Source organism: Gopherus evgoodei, unplaced genomic scaffold, assembly GCF_007399415.2.
Source record: "Gopherus evgoodei ecotype Sinaloan lineage unplaced genomic scaffold, rGopEvg1_v1.p scaffold_348_arrow_ctg1, whole genome shotgun sequence".
NCBI lineage: Eukaryota > Metazoa > Chordata > Testudines > Testudinidae > Gopherus > Gopherus evgoodei.
This window is the reverse complement of record NW_022060014.1, coordinates 5,281-20,621: the sequence shown is the minus strand read 5'-3', so window position 1 is coordinate 20,621 and position 15,341 is coordinate 5,281. Positions and strand designations below refer to the sequence as shown.

Here is a 15,341-nt window from a genome sequence, read left to right as displayed (position 1 = left end):
GCTTCCCAGGATGGTCCCCCATCCTGTAAATCAGGCCGACGGTCTCTGTTCTTAGATATATACATTTACATGTAACCATTTAAAAACACACATTGTTTGCTTGTACCCAGCTAATCAAGCGATCTGGATCGCACTGTACAAGTGACCTGTCCCCTTTATTATTCACTACCCCCCAATTATTTGTCACCAGCAAACCTGATCAGTGATGATTTGGGGCTTTAATAAAATTATTAGATTTCCAGGCTTAGATAATAACGTTAAATAGGGTTGGGCCCAGATCTGATCCCTGCAAGACCCCACTAGAACAGCGCTGCCCAGAGGATTCAGGGGGCCCAGGGCAAAACAATTTCAAGGGCCCCTTCCATTAAAAAAAGTTGCAATACTATAGAATACTATACTCTTGTGGGGGCCCCTGTGGGGCCCGGGGCAAATTGCCCCACTTGCCCCCCTGTCTGGGCGGCCCTGCACTAGAAACACACTTGCTGGATGGTTTACAATTACATTTGGAGACCTATCAGTTAGCCAGCATTTAATCCATTTAATATATGCCATGTTAATTTTATATTATTCTAGCTTTTTAATCAGAATGATGTGCAGTACCCTCTCAGACACCTTCCAGAAGTCTAGTACATCAACATTTTTATCAGCCAAACTCGTAATCTCATGAAAAAGGATATCAAACTAATTCGACAGGATCTATTTTCCATAAATCCATCTTGATTGGCATTAATTACATTGCCCTCTTTTAATTCTCTATGAATTGAGTCCATAATGGCTGCTCTATTATCTTGCCTGAGATCGATATCAGAGTGACAGGTCAGCCTGTTTGTTCTTTTTAAATATCGGCACATTAGCTTTCTTCCAGTTTTCTGGAATTTCGCCAACATCCCAACAGTTATTGAAAATCAGTATTAATTGTCCAACGAGCTACTCAGCCAGCTCTCTTCAAACTCCTGGCTCCAGGTTATCTGGGCCTGCTGATTTAAAAATGTCTAATGTCAGTAGCTGTTGTTTAACATCCTCCTGAGATACTAGTTGAATGGAAAATATTTATTGACTACTTCTGCCTTTTTCATTATTATTGCTAATTCTGCCATTTCATCTAGTAATGGACAAATACCATTATTAGGATTCTTTTTGTTCCCAATATACTTTAAAAAACTCCTTATTGTCCTTAACTCTGCTGGCCATAGAGTGCTCCTTGTGTACCTTTGCTTCCCTTATCAATTTTCTACAATTCCTAATGTCTGATTTATGCTGTCATCTTCCTTTTTTCCATTTGTTATAGATTACTATTATTTAATTTTTTTATAGCTGCATTCACTTCTCCTTTAAACCGTGTTTTTTTTTAACCAGTGCATCCTTCTTCCTTAATTGTGAGTCTAAGGGCTTGTCTACACTGGCAATTTACAGCACTGCAATTTTCTTGCTCAAGGGTGTGAAAAAACACCCCCCGATCTCAGCAAGTTTCAGCTCTGTAAAGCACCAGTGTAGACAGGTTATGAACTCTGGGAGCAGCGCCTTTCGTGGAGGTGGTTTTGTAGAGCACTGGGAGAGCTCTCTCCCAGCGCTGCACCACGACCACACAAGGCAAGTTAAAGTGCTGCTGCAGCAGGACTGCCATGGCAGCGCTTTAGCATTGCCGGTGTAGACTAGCCCTAAGGCTTTTGGGGCATCTAGTAAAGTGTTCTTAACCAATTCCCAATGATCATTCTCATTTTTCTGATTACATTTTTCCTCCTAGCTGATTTGGCTCATAATTGTTCTCAGCTTTGTGAAATTATCTCTTTTAAAGCACCAAGTATATAAATTGCCGGTCTGGACTTTATTCTGTTTACACATTATAAAACAAGTCATGGATCACTTACCACTGTAGCTAAAGAACACACATTAGTAAGGAAGCAGTAGCAGCCTCATAAACCTGTCTGTGTGATCTAGCCATAGAAAGGGACAAAGTCTCATCCTGTGCTGGTGTGGGTTATACAGGCACATAATTTGATTCATTTCTTCTGAAAGGCAGAGTGGGGAAATGGACAAGACTTGGCTGTGCAGTATTGGGCACTTGTGTTCTATCACCAGCTCAGGTTGCAGTGACCTTGCCCAACTGCTGCAAGATGGGTGAACAATTGTGGCCTGCCCTCAGACTGGGGTCTGAGGCCTTGGTTAGTAATGGCTGTGAAGGGCACAGAAATATTAAGGTCAGTAGGTAGAAGAGATGGGATTAGAACCCATGGGCTCTTGGTGGTAGCCTGGTACCGTTCCCCCTTGGTTACGGTGTGGCTGGGTTTATCTGAACTGCTTGTTTAATTCATCTCCCTTGACTTGTCAGCCTGTGGTATTTGGGGATGGGTCTCAATTGGCCATGGGGTGTTTCCAAGGCTGGGGCCCTGTTGGGGGTGGTTGCAGTGGTACTTGTGGTATAAACTGTGAGGGACTTTGCTCACGTTAAATAAGGTTCATAGCATTAAGAATGGGAAATACTCCCCAGGGCTCACATCGAGTTTGCCTCTGCCCATTGCTGCTGAGCTGTCAGATAATGCAGCTGCTGCTTCCACACAGCAAGGGCATGGATGTGATGCCCAGAGAGAGGGCCCCAGGTCCACGTCCCACCAGCGCAATGTGGGCGTGTAAAAGTGCTTTGCACTAGTGTGAGTGGCTATTCAAGGGGCCGGGTGAATTGGAGTCATAAATGTCCAGTCCTTTTTAAGCATCATGCCAAGCTCTTGGCTTCGGTAATGCCTTGAGACAGTGAGTTCCACAAGTTAATACTATTACAGCCTAGATTCTCTCCAAGCATTGCCTGGCGGAAGGCAGCATGTGTGTATGGGGAACAGACGTGTGTGCCTAATGGAGCTGACTATAGGCCCCTTATCTTGGATTCTGGTCTCTGCTGGCCCTAGTGTAAACTAGAACATCCATGGGACTGCTCCAACCTACGCCACTGGTTTAAGATACCTGAAAGACCCTGTAGCATCGTGTCTTCCCCTATGGCAGATGGAGTGTGTGGCTGGTGCAGCAGTCGGCTCTGCTAGGGAGATCCGCTCTGCCAAGGGAATGATCTGCCACCTGATTGTGGCTCCTCTGCCCCATCAAAGCACAACAGGGCTGGGTAGCATTCGTGCGCCTGGCCCTGCATGTTTAAAGAGTCCCCTTGCACTGGTTCTCACTTCGCTGCCTCTAATTTCTGGGCTAATCCATTGCTCTGGTCTCCAGAGGGCACAAGAGACAGATGTCTTTCCCTGTGCTCAGCCTCCGTGGGAGCCGGCAGTATGTTTCAAGCAGGCATTGGCAGCCAGAGCTGTTCTGGGGCGGCTGCTCTGACAATGGGGGCGGATGAAAGTCCGAGCTCATCCCTGTTCGGAGTGAGCCACATTTACCGTATTTGAAAAAGCGAAACTCTGAGAGCTCCTCTGTCATAAACAGATAATAGGAGTTAATAGAACAGAAGTACTTTATATCTCTTTTGACTGTAAAGGGTTAACAAGTTCAGTAAGCCTGGCTGTCACCTGACCAGAGGACCAATCAGGGGACAGGATACTTTCAAATCTTGAGGGAGGGAAGTCTTTGTGTGTGCTGTTAGTTTTTGATTGTTGTTCTCTCTGGGTGCTGAGAGTGACCAGACGTGCAACCAGGTTTCTCTCCAATCTCCCTGATACAGGTTCTTATAGATTTAAAATAGTGAGTATTTGGCTGGGAGGAGTTCAAATGTGTAATTGGCTGAAAGGAGTTCAAATGTGTATTTGGCTGGAAGGATTTTAATTTGTACTTGTATACGTAGGCTGGGAGGGTGTTCCCAGTGTCTATAGCTAAAAGACCCTGTACCTATTCCATCTTAAATTTACAAAGATAATTTTTACTGTTTTTTCTTTCTTTAATTAAAAGCTTTTCCTGTTTAAGAACCTGGTTGTTTTTTCATTCTGGTGTGAGATCCCAGGGGACGGGGTCTGGATTCACCAGGGAATTGGTGGGGAGAAAGGAGGGAAGGGGGAGAGAGAGGTTAATTTCTCTCTGTATTAGAATTACTGTCTCTCTCAGGAAGAGTCTGGGAGGGGGAGAGAGAAGGAGGGGGAAGGTGCCGTTTCCTCTCTGTTTTAAGCTTCAAGGAGTTTGAATCACAGTGATCTTCCAGGGTAACCCAGGGAGGGGAAGCCTGGGAGAGGTAACGGGGAGGGAAAGGGTTTACTTTCCTTGTGTTAAGATCCAGAGGGACTGGGTCTTGGGGGTCCCCGGGCAAGGTCTTGGGGGGACCAGAGTGTACCAGGCACTGGAATTCCTGGTTGGTGGCAGCGCTACGGGTACTAAGCTGGTAGTTGAGCTTAGAGGAATTCATGCTGGTACCCCATCTTTTGGACGCTAAGGTTCAGAGTGAGGATTTATACCATGACATCCTCAAAGGCTCCCTTGGCACAGGGCTCCCACTGACAGAGGGAAACAAGCCCCAGCCTCCCAGCCTGTGCTTAATGCTGCGCTGTGTCTAATGCCCCTGGCTGCTCCCAGGAGCTGTGTGGGGAAGGCGGTGCGGGCTGCCTACAAATCCACCAAATCAGCAGCCTTGGCTGGAAATCTGAACGCCTCCAATCCCGCCTCTTGGGGTGAGAACGAGCGCTGACCCCAGTCCCTACCAGGCCGGTGAAGGCGCTGGGTAGGCACTGATGGGCCGTGGGCAATACCTGGCCATTGAGCAGACAGTGCACCAGGAAGATGAAGGCTCCCTGCAGGCTGCTGACGATGGTGAATAAATAGGCCATGACCATGGCTGCTGGGCCGACTTGGAGGAGACCAAGGCTCCATGTGCAGCCCAGAAGGAAGAGTTGGGCGATGGCTTTAAAGGTCAGTAACCTGGATAAAGGCAGATGGAGAGATCCCGTTACAATAACTCTATGGAGAGCAATTGGGTCAGGAGGATCCGGGCAGAGTGGGGTGGAGCTTCTATCCCCAGCTTTCCTATGTGGGACAGGCTTACTGTCAATGCAAACACACTGGGAATTCATTCCTATGGATCCTAGATATGCTGTTCCCCTCCTGCAATCCCCCACCCCCTCCGGTGCCAAGACATCTGACCCTCCAGGACTGTTTTGTTGCCCTCTCACCTGTGGTCTCTGACAGTGGACACATCTGCATTGAGGGAGAAGAGTCTGTTTCTCAGGATCCACAGGGTCAGCACAAAGAACATTATATTTATCTGTGGGAACAGTGGGAAATATTTCCTGTAAAACATCCCATCTGGGGCCGGTGACTTCAGCTGAGGCAGAGAACGATCCCAGAGGACCGAGCCAAACACTGCACAACCGGGGACTGCTCATTTCCGGTGGGAATTATCCCCTCCCCGTAATATCCCCTGGAAGCTCTCGGTCTGTCCCCTTGCATAGAGCTGGCAGCACAGCCAGGGCTGAGATGGATCAATGGGATCACAGAGGCCAGATGCTGCTAAGAGTTCAATATGGAGCCTCTCCAGTGCAGTCAGCAGTTATTTGGGGCTTACATTGGTGTAACTGAGAGCAGGATCCGGCTCAGAGATTCCAGATCCTGCCTGTAGAATACTCCTTGCCATTTTCAGACTGTAACAAATTCCACACCACACACAACTTCCACAGGGGTAGGGAGGAATATGTAGGGACACTTGTTTCCTCCCCTACAAAAAACATTGCAGAGTGGAGCCCTCTCCCTTCCTTGTTCCTTGGGTCATTAACTCAACTAGACCAAACTCTTCTGTCTTCACTTGGCAAATCTCCTGCTAACGTCCCTGGGAGCTGTGCCCGAGTAACGGCTGCAGGCCTGGGGATACAGCACAGGGACTCATTCAGGGATAGACCACAGCCGATGAGCCAGGTGGGACCTAACTGGGTCTTTCCTTATGTTTTATGGGCTAACTTCCCCTCCCTGCTTCACTTAAATCAATGGGGTCGCAGAGGTGAGAGGAGAATGTGGTTCTGTGAGGTACCCACCAGGATTATGGCACAGACTGGACCCAGGAAGCTCCAATGAAAGCCTCTCTCCAGGCTGAGCCAGCAGCTACAGACAGGGAGGAAGAAGAAAGTGACTTTAATGGGATTATGCCTTTTTTCAGCCCTGAGTGCAGAGAGGAGGTGTCACAGGGCAGCTGGCTCTCAAAAGCGAGATGGATCTCAGCCTGCCTGTGACATGGCCGACTCTCTTGTGGGCAGCAGGAAAACAGCCTTCTCCATCTACCTCAGCATGTCCTGCTTCCAGCCACCACTTCCTCTTCCACCTCCTCAAATGACCCTTTCTGGTGGATGGGCCAGTGTTGATGGAGGCCCAGTCATGCAGCGGAGGGACCTTGGCCTACCTGCACTGAAGGAAGTGGAGCTGCCCTGATTTACACCAGCTGAGGATCTAGCCTGGGGTGTCTAGAACAGACCACGCCCCGTTTTAGTGGAGTCTCTCACTTTAGAGAGGGGATGCTCAGGGATTTGCTCACAGTAAGAAGGTGCATTTGTTTCCTACCCACCAGCCCCACAAACCCAGCCTGGGAGCTGGGAGTCCAGTGGGATCTTTCTGGTTGTTCTTCCATATCATCAGTGGGGTGAGGAGTGCAGATGTCTGACAGGGGGCACCTCAACTACAGCGCTCGGGGCAGCTTAGTGTCCCTGGGGATGGGAAGGGTCCCAGGGGGACATTCAGCTCCCAGGCAGGGTGAGCAGGGAAATCTAGGTTCAAGTCAGACCTGGGGTGAGCCAGACAAGCACATGGAAGCCCCATCCCAGCTCCCCTTCGGGATGGGCGCTGAACGTACTGTGTGGAAGTTTCGTAGCCTTCAGGATTCACCCCTGCAGAAATAGTCACCACCAGGGCTGGGAATCCATAGCCGAACGGGTACATGAATCTCTTCTTGAACCGGCAGGCGCTGGTGTAATTCACGTCCTTCAGCTTCTTGACGGTGAGGAAGAGGTGCAGCCCCTCCAGGAACATCCAGGTGAAGCAGGCCAGGAAGAGGTTGTGTAGGAGGCCAGCAATGACAGCACACGCCACATGGGAGAGAGAGAGCCCCGGGACACTGTGGTGGGGAAGAGAAATGCTGAGTATGAGGGAGACCTTCCAGGAGGGGGGAGTGACACCGGGATTCTTGTTAGCACAGCTCTCCAGGTATAGCACTCCGCGACCCAGAGATGGAAGGTACCTTGGTTTCTGGAGAGTCCTGCGGGTGCACATTGCTGATGCAGGAAGGGAGCGGAGATTAGTGGTTAAAGGAGGGGAGCAGGGCTCAGGGGATCCAGATTCTGTTCCCAGCCCTGCCACAGAGTCCCTGGGTGACCATAGGCAAGTCACGTAGGAGAGGAATCGAGGCACAGGGAGAGTGTGACATAGGGATAGATCTGGCTGAACTCCAGGGATTGGGGACACTCAGACCACTCAGACCAGTGTGAAGGAGCCTAATGGGGTGGAAACATCCCCCCCAGGAACACTCCCTGTGTCCTGCACAGCACAGAATATAGGGAGAACAAAGGGGTTCAAAGCCACACACCCCAGCCCTGCTGCGAGTGGAGGAACAGAGCAGGAGAGAATCAGGCCGTACCTGAGTGCGGATGCGGGTCACCTGGGTGAGGAAGAGCAGGTCAGCCAGGAAGAGGCAGAGGCAAAGCTGCAGGTGGAGGGAGACGCTGACGTTGCGGATGGAGTGGCACAGGAGGAAGGTGAGGATGGCGAGGAAGAGGAACAGCAGGGAGAGGGTCAGTCCCACGTAGGTGATGATGGTCAGTGGGGAACTCTCCTGTAACACAGCAAAGGGGAAATCACCAGTGACCCCAGCCGAGCCCCCTCAGCTCTGATTCAGCCTTTTCCCCAGCAAAGCCTCCAGTCACTCCAGGGAGAGCTTTGCCCACGGCTGAGTGAGGAGCTCAGGGTCCTGCCCTGTGACCCGAGTCTCACGGTGAGATACCGTCACTGCGATGGGAGCCATTAGGACGGCGAAGCTGGAGAGATGGTCACAGCTGCAGGTGGTGTGAGTACTGTTTGTGTGCACGACGGTGCAGCCGTCCGGAGACCAGCTGCCGCTCTCGGCCACTACTTTCCAGTAGATGCAGAGAGCCTCTTCCTCCTCTTTTTTGGCCTGGAAACACCACAGAATCATCCTTATCCTCATGGGACCACAGAACGTCGGTTCTGTTATTCCATGGCTATAGCAAACTCGAGGTCACCTACAGCTCCACGGCTCTCCCCACGCAGCCCCTAGTGCCCACTGGAGCCATCCCAGTGGCAGCGGAGAGAGAACACAGATCCTGCTGCTGCAAAAGCCCAGGCCCTGCTATTGGAAAAAAGGGTAATAAATCCTTGCCAGCCAATAGCACAATAAGGAATGTGAGCGGAGCAGTTCTGACAGCGTCCAGCAGAGGGCAGTGCTGCGTGCACACATACACATACGCACCCCTAACCACTTCATTACCGTATCAAAGCGTTTCATGCTGACTCCCTGAACCCCACTATCTACACAAAGCGGCTTTGCAGTTATTCCGGCTCAGGGGTGCGCTAGGCGGAGCTCTTACCCTAGAGCACTTTGCACAGCCCTGTGTCGTGGTGTGACCCTCGGTAACCTCCTCCAGTAACACAGCCCCAGTGCATCAGGAATAAGGAGGCCTCCTCTTCTCCGGACCATCAGGAGCCAGAAAGGCAGCACGGTCCAAACGCCCAGAAGGAGATGGTGCCTTCTCTATACCCCTCTGGAGCCCCAGCTGTGGAGCAAAGCGAGGGGATCTCCCTCCGCGCACCTGTCTGTGGCACAGGGTGAAGTCTGCGGATCTGGAGAGGGGAATGGGTCTCCCGTCTCCGACAGCCCCACTCACCACCCTGGAGTTGAGGTGACTTTTCTCCGGCTTCCCACCACCTGGTTGATTTCCCTCGCTGAGACATCTTGCACTGATGATGAAGTCCAGGATGGAGTAGGAAATAAAAGCAGCAGTCTCCAAACCTGCTGTGAGATGAGATGATCCCTCGTTAGGGAGATGGAGTTGCTATGGCAAAGAATGAGCCGGCCAGGTGCCCAGGGGTCACAATGAGGATTCGGGGCCCTGAATAGGCAGCTGAGGGTCCACGTTACTCTAGTCCCCTACGTCTCCATTTGGGGTTCTATCTAGACTAGGGCATTCTTGCCCTTTCCATTCTCTGGGCTCACTTCATACCAGAGACCCTCTCATGAGCAGTCTCCCCTCTGCACCCCCAAATCCTCACTGCTCGGGGCTCAAGCTGTGGGACAGACAGGAACGAAGGTGCCAGCTCCATGGCCCAAAGCCTGAGAACCACTGGCTCAGCCAGCAAGGAGCACTCCAGGGCTAGAGACAGAGGCCGGGGCCGGCCTGGAGATCCATAGGGAGGGAAGGAGGGAGGGAGGGAGGAATGGGGGAACCCAGACTGGGGTTCGGTGCCAGGGAACCGCTCTGTGCTGTGGTTTGGGCCCTGGGTATCGCCATCCCCAGGATGGTACCTTGTGTGGCTACCCCAGTGACTGCATCATTGTGCACGTCCATTGTCTCCTCGTGAGCTCTCAGCTTGAAGACTTCGCTGTGCTGGCTGCAGTTCCCTGTGACGAGCCACTTCTGGATAGCTGCGGGGGGGTGGGGGGAGGAATTACAGAGCCCCTCGCTGTGAAACCGCTTCCCTGGGAATCTGTCCATTCTTGGTCAGATCCACCCCCACTTCCCACTCCACTTGGAGCCAGAGGGGCTTCAGAGCTCTTCTGCACTAGGGGAGGGGGAAGTTTGGTGCTCTCCCCCCCGAGTTGCCTGATCACCCCTCCCATATCCCCTTGCCCCATTCTGGCTGTGTCTCCCTGGGGATGCTGTGTCCCCAGCAGGGGGAATAGTGTGGGTGGGGGGAGGCGCCTGGCTCAACGTGGTAGCCCCTAGTGGTGGAATGCCAAATATCACATTTAAACCCTTCTCGGGCATTGCTGTTGCTCCTGGGGGCACTGGTGGGGCTGGGTTATATTTCCTGGTGCAGGGGCAGTGCTGTTCTCTGTCTGTACTGAACACAAGCTCACATCACAATGGGATATAGGCTCTAACTTCCAATGGATTTGGGGCACAGAGTGTAACCCCATATCTCACAGCAGCCAGCAGGTGGGGCTGAAAGCCACACGTCCCCCCTCACCCAGAGACTCTGTCGTCACGTTCTGTGTTGTTCTCTCCAGAGACCGGAGCGCAGTGGCCAGTGCAGCCAGTTCCACGCTCTGCAGCAGGACCATGACGGCCGACCTGTCCATGTCTCCGCTGTCCCAGAGGGAGGTGCTGTTCAGGAGGCATTGAAACGGAGAGTCACGTTCTGGGGACAGGAAAGGAAAAGCCCTGGGAGCGAGGCATCCGGGGGTTCAGGTGCCATGTCCCATGTGTTCCCAGGGGGTGTCGGGCCTCACAGCCAGTGCCAGTTCAGGAGGCAGCAATGCTCTCAGGGGGGGAGCCCTATACAAGGGAGGTCCACTGAGGCTGACTCAGGGCCCCACTGGGACCTGAAGCTAACTGGGGCTAGAATCCTTTGTCCTTCCTTCTTCACTCCTGCTCCCCCATCCCTCCATTACAGATGGTATGGAACAACATTGTCACAAGCCCATGGTTTCCTAGGCTGTCTCTATGCTGCATCAGGCAGCTGCTCAGAAATGTCTGGCAGGGCAGGGATAGGGCACAGATCCTGCTGCCTGAAACACTCAGGTCACTGACACATGAGTTGAAGGAGAATCCCCATTAACTGTTAGCAGTATAGCACCTCTGATGAACAACAACAGTTCTGAACGCTAGACGGCGCATGTGGGTGGATAACACAAACGTGCACTCACACAAACACCACTAGTGGGTGCACCCCCCATCCCCACAGCAGTGGAGGGCACAGATCTTGTCTGAGGAGTATCTATATGTCTCCCTCCCCTCCAGTGAGACTCCTAACCTGGCACAGCAGCACGCAGGGCTCTGGGGCACACTCAGGGGCACTAGCCTGCAGGGCACATTTAAGGGGCGGAGCCTCACCTTTCCAGTGATAACGCCGCACTCCCATCTCCAGACGTGGACATGAAACTGTCTAATGTTGAAATAAAGAAAAAGCAAAAACTGCTGCTCCTGCTGCTCCGCTTTCCCTGCAGAGAGACCCAGGGCAGAGGTGAGTTCTGCAGCTACAGAAGGGCGATTGACATTGGTGTTTGCCTTATGCAGGGACCTGATCCTGACACCCCAGATTGAGTGAATAAAGCTTTTATATCGGATGTCCAGGACATGTACAATGGTTCTGTTGCCACAGCGAAAGGTTCGTGTGGAGAAAGGAAACAGTTTCTAGTAACAGCTGGAATATATCAAGGCTTGGGACTAAGCCCTTTTTTGTTCATATTGGTGCTGGATGCATTGACAGAAAGCAGCCAGAGAGGAGTCCCCTGGCACATGTCTTTTACAGATGTTGTAGTGCTCCGTGTTGGGAGAGGAAAGAGGAAGTGAAGGAAGATGCAGAGAGACACGGAAGTGCATATTGGAAAGAAACGGCATGAAAATCAGCAGAAGAAATCAGAGTATCTGGTCTGTAGATTCAGTGCTCTCCTGCAGGAAGACAAGGGGTGTGTAAGTCTGGGGACCAGCCACTAGCAAAACTACAGAAGTTTTAGAAGGTTTGATATCTATTTGCAAACACCTAGAAGATAATAAGGTGATAAATAACAGTCAGCATGGATTTGTCAAGAATAAATCCTGTGAAATCAACCTGACAGCTTCCTTTGGCAGGGTAACAAGCCTTGTGGCTGGGGGAAGCGGTAGATGTGGTATATCTTGACGTTAGTGAGGTTTTTGACACTGTCTCACGTGACATAAACAAACTAGAGAAATACAATCTATATGCAGCCACTCTAAGTTAAGTGCATAACTAGTTGGAAAACCGTTCCCAGCGAGCAGTTATCAGTGGTGCACAGTCAAGCTGGAAGGGCATAACAAGTGGGGTCCCGCAGGGATCAGTGCTGGGTCCGGTTCTGTTCAATATTTTCATCAGTGATTTAGATCATGGCACACAGAGAACACTTATAAAGTTTGCGGACGATCCCAAGCTGGGAGGGCTTGTAAGTGCTGTGGAGGATCGGACTAAAATTCAGAATGATCTGGACACACTGGAGAAATGGTCTGAAGTAAATAGGATGAAGTTCAAGAAGGACAAATGCAAAGTTCTCCATTTAGGAAAGAACAATCAGTTGCCCACATACCAAATGAGAAATGACTGCCTAGGAAAGGGCACTGCGGAAAGGGCTCTGGGGGTCATAGTGGATCACAAGCTAAATAAGGCCTGGTCTACACTACGCGTTTATTTCAAATTTAGCAGCATTAAACGGAATTAACGCTAAACCCATCCACACAATGAAGCTCTTTATTTCGATATAAAGGGCTCTTAATATCGATATCTGTACTCCTCCCCGAGAAGGGGAGCAGTGTTGAAATCGGTATTGCCATTTTGGATTAGGGTTAGTGTGGCTGCAATTCAATGATATTGGCCTCAGGGAGCTATCCCACAGTGCACCATTGTGACCACTCTGGACAGCAGTCTGAACTCAGATGCTCTGACCAGGTAGATAGGAAAAGCCCTGCAAATTTCTGAATCTCATTTCCTGTTTGCCCAGTATGGAGAGGTGATCAGCACAGGTGACCAGGGAGAGCTCATCAGAACAGGTAACCATGCAGTCTGAGAATCGAAAAAGAGCTCCAGCATGGATGGCACGGGAGGTACTGGGTCTGATCACTGTATGGGGAGAGGATTCTGTGCTAGCAGAACTACGTTCCAAGAGACGAAATGCCAAAACATTTGAAAAAAATCTCAAGGGGCATGATAGAGAGAGGCCACAATAGAGACCCACTATAGTGCCATGTGAAAGTTAAGGAGCTCAGACAAACCTACCAGAAAAACCAATGAAGCAAATGGAAGGTCCGGGGCAGAGCCACAGACATGCCACTTCTATGCTGAGCTGCATGCAATTCTAGGTGGGGCCGCCGCCTTTATCCCACCCCTGACTGTGGATTTCGAGGAGGGGGTAATCTCTGCCATGCCTGAGGATTCTGCGGACAGAGAAGATGATGATGAGGAGGAGGATGACGAGCTTGAGGAGAGCACACAGCTCTCCGTTCTCCCCAACAGCCAGGATCTTTTTCTCCGCCTGACTGAAGTACCCTCCCAACCCTCCCAAGGCGGTATCCCAGACCATGAAGCCAAGGCTCACAAGCTAAATAAGAGTCAACAGTGTAATGCTGTTGCAAAAAAACCAAACCTCATTCTGGATGTATTTGCACAGCAGTTCTCAAACTTTCCTACTGGTGACCCCTTTCACATAGGAAGCCTCTGAGTGCAACCCCCCTTATAAATTAAAAACACTTTCTTTTACATTTAACACAATTATAAATGCTGGAGGCAAAGGGGGGTTTGGGATGCAGACTGACAGCTCATGACACCCCCATGTAATACCCTCATTCCCTCCTGAGGGGTCCTGAACCCCAGTTTCAGAACCCCTGTACTAGCGGGAGTGTTGTAAGCAAGACACAAGAAGTAATTATTCCGCTCTGCTAGAGGGATAAGGAGGATCGAGTCCTAGCGATGAAAGAAACCAACACAGAATTTCCCTGATCTTGAATGAGGTTTACAGGGGTCACCGTAATACCATCAGCAAAGGTTTTTGTCTGGGAATTTCTGTATTGGCTGATCTCTGTGCACATGCCAGTCCTGTGCTGCCAACAGTTTAACATGTGGCTGCTCCAAAATCCCTTCCTTCCTCCCCATCTCACTCTGTCTCTCTCTCTCATCCATTTACACTCGCCTTTGCCTGTCCCTCCTGCTCCCATCTCTGAGGCTTCCTGAAGTGTTTCCATCTGCTCTGCAGAGAGACCTGCTGGGTACAGATGCCTCTGCCCGTTGGGGAGAACCCACCTTTACATTTGCCTTAGCCCTGCTGTGCTGCCGACCAGGAGCTGCCCAAGGTAAGCACCACCTGAGCCCCCTCTGGCACCCAACCCCCCTTCCAGGGCCTGTATCCCGCTCCCCCTCCTGCACCCCAACCCCTTGCCTGAGCTCTGAGCCCCATCCCCGAGCCTGAACCCCACATCCCCACCTGCATGCCAACCCCATTGGGAGACAGCGAGCGGCGGAGGGAGAGGGATGGAGTAGGCAGTGCAGGGGCCTCGGGGAAGGGTGTTTGGGTTTGTGTGATTAGACAGTTGGCAACCCTAGGGAAGAGACGCCTGGCTCCTGGCAGCCCTGCTGACTCCCCCTGTCCTGCTTCTGGTGTAATCCTGGCCTGGCCCTGGCACAGCCCCTGCTCCGCTCCCGAAGCCAGACCCAGGCACATTGGTGGCTGTGGCTCTGAGACAAACAGAAACACGGCAGTGGACGGACAGGCTGGGCTGGAGGGAGGTGGGAGCCTGGAAGCTGAACCCTCCCCAGCTAAGGCTGAGACCCAGAGGGACCCCGTCCATGGGGGGTAGAGGGCTGGCACACTGTCCCAGACCAGTTCCCAGCTAGCTGCCCCCTCAGCCAAGACTTCTGCCTGTGTAACCCAGGCCCTTCCCAGCTCTGCCAGCTGCCCCCTCCATGCATCTCGTGGCAGGACCCACCTTCGCACATGGTTGAGTTCCTGGTGGAGAGCACATAGCCGGCCCAGCACTTACACCGGTAGCTCCCGATTGTGTTGATACAAGTGGCCTTGGAGCTGCAGATATCTGGGGAAAGGTTGAAAGAACTGGGCATATTTTGTCCAGAGACAAGATGGCTGATGGGAGACATGATAACAATCTGCAAATATACAAAAGGTTGTTATAAAGAGGACTGTGATCAATTGGTGCCCATGTCCATCAAGGGTAGGACAAGAAGGAATTGGCTTAGTTAGCAGCAAGGGAGATTTATGTTAGATATTAGGAAAAACCTTCTAACTCTAAGGATGGTTCAGCACAGGAACAAGTGATCTAGGGAGGCTGTGGAATCCCTGTTATTGTGGGGGGTTAAGAACAGATTGGACAAACATTTGCCAGAGATGGTCTAGATGCACTTGGTCCTGCCTCAGTGCATGGGGGTGATTGTTTGATCTCCTGAGGTCCCTTCAACTCCACATTTCTGTGATTCTGTGAAGTGATAGGCCCTCTGCACTGTGGTCATTTTCCCCCTTAGGGTATCAGGTACTCAGCAAGGTAAATACTTTTCGGGCTGGGAGAAGTGGTAGGGCAGAAGGAAGAAGAGCAGGGCATGCTGAGAAAACAGTGCTTTCCTGCGTGCAGTGCTGTCGGTTGATACGATATAATGTAACAGGACATGAGTCAACTTGGGTTCCTGTCTAAGTTATCGAAGATTAGGAGGCTGCAATGCTTAAAATCCTCAGAATTTGACCTCCTGCCCTG

The 15,341-nt window shown here is 51.3% G+C and overlaps 1 protein-coding gene across 1 annotated transcript; it reads right to left on the bottom strand.

Annotated features, from left to right (window-relative positions):
• Positions 1-4,622: 4,622 nt before the first annotated feature.
• On the bottom strand, positions 4,623-14,733 carry LOC115641278 (adhesion G protein-coupled receptor E3-like; the record flags this gene model as incomplete). The annotated part of the gene is made up of 10 exons (XM_030544321.1): positions 14,565-14,733; positions 10,102-10,272; positions 9,437-9,556; positions 8,724-8,923; positions 7,898-8,068; positions 7,535-7,729; positions 6,755-6,990; positions 5,946-6,012; positions 5,091-5,182; positions 4,623-4,839 (listed from the first exon to the last, which is right to left on the bottom strand). Coding segments are annotated over exons 1-10 (1,638 nt in total), but the record flags the coding sequence as incomplete, so codon positions are not given.
• Positions 14,734-15,341: the final 608 nt, after the last annotated feature.